The following is a 5,262-nucleotide window of genomic DNA, read 5'->3' as shown; positions in this document are numbered from 1 at the left end:
TATATATATATATATATATATATATATATATATATATATATATATATATGTATGTGTATGTATATATGTGTGTGTGTGTGTGCGTATATGCATGCGTAAGCATATACGTATACACGCTTATAATTTATGAAAAGACCAGTCAATAAGCCAACCTCTAACGTGGTTCGGCCTGCAGAATATAGCCGCAAAATTTCCCTTAGCTCACAATTGAGTGTTGAATAATGATTTTGTCTAAGACTACATTGGATAATCATTCTTGGAACGTTTATGCTTATAGATCTGTTTAATCAGTCGGCCTGTGATTAAATAACCCCAGCAGATAGTGCACACATCAAGCTGTTACGTCTGCCCATCTTCATAGCAGTATCATTTTTTACGTACACTCAGCCACTTTATCTTCGACGTACAATGATCATTTAAGGCCATATAATATCGATTTATAAGCACCACAACGCAAACATTTAATACAAGGAGGCCCTCGTAATTTCACTAAGTGGTTATTGTTTTGGCTTTTTAAATTCGTTTCTGTGGAATTTCTTTGTTATTGTTATTGATTAAATCCCAAGTCAGCTTTAGTCGAGCAGACCTATAACCAATGGCTTTGGATTATATTGCCTAATGCGACCTGTCCTTTTAGATAGATAGAAGGGGTTTGGCTGCTATTTCTAACACGTCGATCGACATTTGTATGGTCCCGTTTTAGTTGCATCTGAAAATGTCGGTTTGGGATAAACCTTCCTTGACCAAGCAAAGAAACCATTTCAAATTTGAATAACACACACACACACAGACTGTGCGTTACTCTATTTGAGACCTTTTTCAAATAGTTTGCCTTCATCACTTGTATGCTACGGTTAATACTGATCTGGTTTAATACTAATGAGGTTTATAGCCCATGTCTGTCACGATTTTCTTCATTTACAGTGTGTGCCCACGACTACATTATTCAATGTGTCCTTCTTCTAACTGCTATTTCTAGCAGATCGAACTGATCTATTCAATTTGACGGCCAGATTTTTTAATTAATTTTTTTAACTAAACACTTTGAAACTTCAGATTCTGGTAGAATGTGTCACATAGAACAGGGTTTACTCGATCGAACAACTACAGATTCTCCTTCGGCTGGTTTTGTCCATATCAACGTTGTCGTGTCTTTTTTTTTTTCAGATTTGTTCATCCTTATTTTATTTTTATTTTGTCCAAACAGAATTTTGTCATAGCTTTTTAAATTCTTTCCTTCAAGTTCATCATATTACCAGTCAAGTTGTCTTGTTGAACGTTGAAAATATATTTACTTTGTCAGTGTCTTCTATCTTTAAGCTTCGCTTAAAAATCCAGAAAGGCCTCAGACAAAAGTAACTTCCGCGCTCAAATGATTAAAAATATGTTCGTTGGAAATAAAGAATTGCTGATGGAAAATAATTATTGGGAAAAAAACAATTAAAATCATCCTTTGGTCGCCTTTAGATATTTGTTACCATAACAAATTGTCAGAATCTTTCTTTTCTCTCTTGAATCATGATTCTCATTGAATTATAATGTCGAATGACACGATGCAGCATAAGTTTCGTGACAGTTTCGACGATACTGTTGTCTATTAACATTTAGATCTATTTTCTAATGCTCTTGAGGGAAATCTATAATTATCTTCTAAAAGGAGTCTTAGCAAGTTAACCTTATCACAATATCATTCTCACTAGTTGAAATAGCAATAAAAGGGAAAAGCAGATTTCAAGATTGTACGACCCAGAAAGTTACACACACACTCTCTCTCTCTCTCTCTCTCTCTGTCGCACGTGTCCCTCCAATGATTTTATTTCCTCATAACTTTGAAAACAAAGAATGAATAATTTTAATTTTTTTTACTTTTCTAGAAATACCTCACAGATTACGATTATATCGGAATTAATGTGAAAAGGAAAAAAAATGGGCGCTCATACATTACAGTTATCTTCAAAATTTCGAATTTCATTCGCCCCCCTCCCTTTTTTTTCACATTAAATTCCGATATAATCAGAATCTACACTACCTCAGAAGTATTTGTAAGAACTTTCACCGAAAATTCTCCTTTTTCTGAAAGTTATGAGGAAACAAAAGTTGGCGGATGCTGGGGTGTACGCTTACCGTATGTGTGTAAGCGTTACTCGCAAAATTCTAAGTAATAATAGAATAATCTCAGTACTACAATAAATATTTACTCACTGTTTCTATATAGAATACTTTTCCTCAAACATACAAACACGAACATTAATAAATGTAAGCAGGCGCCATTGGAATAGTAATGATATTTTACATGATGGCTGCTTCGATTTCCAATATATTGCTCTTCTTACATCTGTTTCAAACATTCATTTTCGAATTGCTTGTGCGTTTTCGATTCATGGAACTCACTTGTTTGAAGAATTCTTTACTGTAATTATAGTTACTTAATAAAACATTGTATGTAATTTTTTTTCTCTAATGTAGTATAGAAATTAGTTGATAAAATGATAATAGTAATATAGACATATACAGTTAAGCATTTCCACCTTGACCCAATATAATGCCTAATTCTGCTGAAACAAATAAATACATTTTGGATTGTAAATAAAAGATTTTATACAGTTCTCCATGGAGTAGGTTTTGTTGAAATGGTGAATGTTTTATTAATCTCTTAATTTTTTATCTGATAATTATAACAATTATCAGATAAAAGAATGAAAAGATACACTTTTCTAACAAGTAGGAAGTATTTGATGCAAACTGATGTTCAGAAAGAAAGAACATTGAGAAATGCATGTAATATTCTCAGCTAATGTGATAACTACCCTTAACAGCTAAGTAAACATATAAATATTAGCAAAAAGTTTGGAACTCACATGCAATATATTTGGCTGTTTAGTCTTTCCTTTTTGAGGTTTGTTTCGCTTTTTAATTTTGTGAGAAAATCTTACTTTAGATCACCTCAGGATCACTTGCATTTAGTTTTAGTTATACAATTACAGTTTTATAATAATAAATTTCTACTTATATTTTACAGCTTTTGATCCCAGTGTTATGGTTACCAGATCTGGACGCGTTATAACTAAAAGGCAAGGTCATCATTCCAACCAATTAGCTTATTGTCAGAACACTTTAAATTGCCATGATTCTTCATACCAAGAACAGAGCTCAACATCCAATAATCACACATTAGTAAAGACTTCGTTGAGTAATATGTCCTTTGTGACACGTTTTCATATCAATAGTAATGTTCCAGATTTCTATACATCTGCTCTACCTTTGGAAGATGTGATTTGCAAACAGAATTTTAACTATGTTTTGAACAAGAAGATTTCAGCTGCTAATCGAAAATTAAAGTTCCACTGCTCTGAGATCCCATATAAAATAAATAAAAACATCAGTAACTTGACAAACATGTCCAGAACTACGTCCTATCTTGCTGAGTCTTTGCCTATTACAACCCGATATCTAAATAATATACCTCTTGGAGAGAATCCATTTTGTTTAGAAGATAATATTAAGGCTGGAGGTATTAAACCAAGTGAACATTATACATATGAACCACTCAATATGTTGCTGTGTGACAGATATGTTTCTACCAATCACTCTTTCTTGATTAGCCATTCATCTAAAGGAGGGAAGCAAAATTCTGATTCTGACCAAAAAGTTTCAACAGATTACTCCAGGTTTTCTGTAAATGAATTACTATACCCTTATAATTCATTTGAGTTGAACACTAATGTATCCTGTCACAACTGTTTAAAATGCAAACGCTCTTTCAACAACTTTTCAGCCCTTGCTGCTCATGCTCGGTCTCACTCTGATCAGAAAAACAAGTGTGGTATTTGTGGAAAGATTTTTACTCGTTCTTGGCTTCTAAAAGGCCATATGCGTACACATACAGGTGAAAGGCCATTTCAATGCACACATAATGGATGTAATCGAGCATTTGCAGACAAATCTAATTTACGCTCGCATATGTTAATTCACACTGTTAAAAGCAAGAATTTTCTTTGTGAAAAATGTGGTCGAGCTTTTGCTCAGAAGCGTTACTTACATAAACATCGGCTTGAAGTATGTCAAGTGATTTAAAAATATTGAAAAGAAACAGTCTTTTAAATAGAATTTTTACAAATTTTTTTTAACTATTCATATCTACAGTTAATGATTTTATTTTGGCAAAAAAAGAAAACAATTTACAAATGTAAATTTTTATTTTCTTATTTGCTCTCAGAGTACTTAAAGTTGATTTTTTTTTCCCATTTATTTACTTGAAATGTTTTGTTCAATTAAATAATTCTTTCAATTTTCTGTTCTTACGTGTTAATGGTACAAAGCTTTTCTTATTTGTAGAAGTTAAAATGATTCAGTTTTTTATTTTCATCATAACTGTTTAAGATTCCAATATTTTAGTATTTGGACATCAAGGCTCTTTTTAAAAACAATAAAATGAGGAAATTGGACTATTCCAAACATTATAAGATTGATGCAGACTACTTGTTATTTTCTTTACTATTTCACTGCATTTCACTTCATCTAAAGAAAACAATGTATGATGGATAAAAATTTAGACATGAAATTTACTTTGAATAATGCAGCATTTGCATCTGCATAACTAGTTTGGGTGTAAACTTAAATGCTAATGAATTCTCACTGTGGGAAAGCTATATATTTAAAACAATCAGTTGAAGAGAGTTCTAGTGCTTTATGTAAAAAAACAAAACAAAAATGTATTTCATTGCATGATGATTAAAAAGTGACTGTTAATATTTATGAAACTAAACACATGGATCCTGCTCTCAATTTTCTATACTTTCTATTATGGCTTATGATTTCCATAACTAGAAATATTAATGAAGAGAAAAAAAAACTTCTAAGATTTTCCTTTATTAAATCTGTTAATAAGTTTTATGTTCCTTATCTTGTTAAAAAGGAAGTGTTGGTAGTATCAGTTTTCAGCTGATTCCAGTATGAATTTTATTGGCTATTTAATATCTTGATTGTAAGTTGCTTACTTTCTTTTTAATGTACTTTGGATTTGATGTTCATATAAATTCATTGATTTCTCTATATGTAATACATGGATTGAATAAATATATTGACCTTATATTCTGTTGAAGTTTCTACAATATCATTCTTTTGAGCTGTAGGCCATTTCTCTTGATGCTTTAGTAAAAAGATAAAAAAAGTAAAGTCAGATCTGCTGGTCTCAGCCTCCTTTCATAATTTTTTTTCTGGCACTTGAATGTGATGATTGTTTAATTGAGTAACAAATGACCA

The 5,262-nt window shown here is 31.5% G+C and overlaps 1 protein-coding gene across 5 annotated transcripts in view; it reads left to right on the top strand.

The window, feature by feature from the left end:
* LOC106874858 (zinc finger protein 83) overlaps positions 1–5,004 on the top strand; it is a 20,983-nt gene extending 15,979 nt beyond the window's left edge. For 2 of the 5 annotated variants that reach the window (XM_014922753.2, XM_014922752.2), the window contains exon 2: positions 3,020–5,004. In XM_014922753.2, the coding sequence (XP_014778239.1) occupies positions 3,020–4,074 (1,055 nt within the window). In that variant the 3' untranslated portion in view covers positions 4,075–5,004. The remainder of the gene's footprint in view (positions 1–3,019) is intronic. The other 3 variants (XM_014922755.2, XM_014922754.2, XM_014922751.2) reach the window with 2 other exon arrangements.
* Positions 5,005–5,262: the final 258 nt, after the last annotated feature.

Source organism: Octopus bimaculoides, chromosome 4, assembly GCF_001194135.2.
Source record: "Octopus bimaculoides isolate UCB-OBI-ISO-001 chromosome 4, ASM119413v2, whole genome shotgun sequence".
NCBI lineage: Eukaryota > Metazoa > Mollusca > Cephalopoda > Octopoda > Octopodidae > Octopus > Octopus bimaculoides.
Note: the sequence above shows the minus strand (reverse complement) of the source record. Positions and strands in the feature narration are given on the sequence as shown.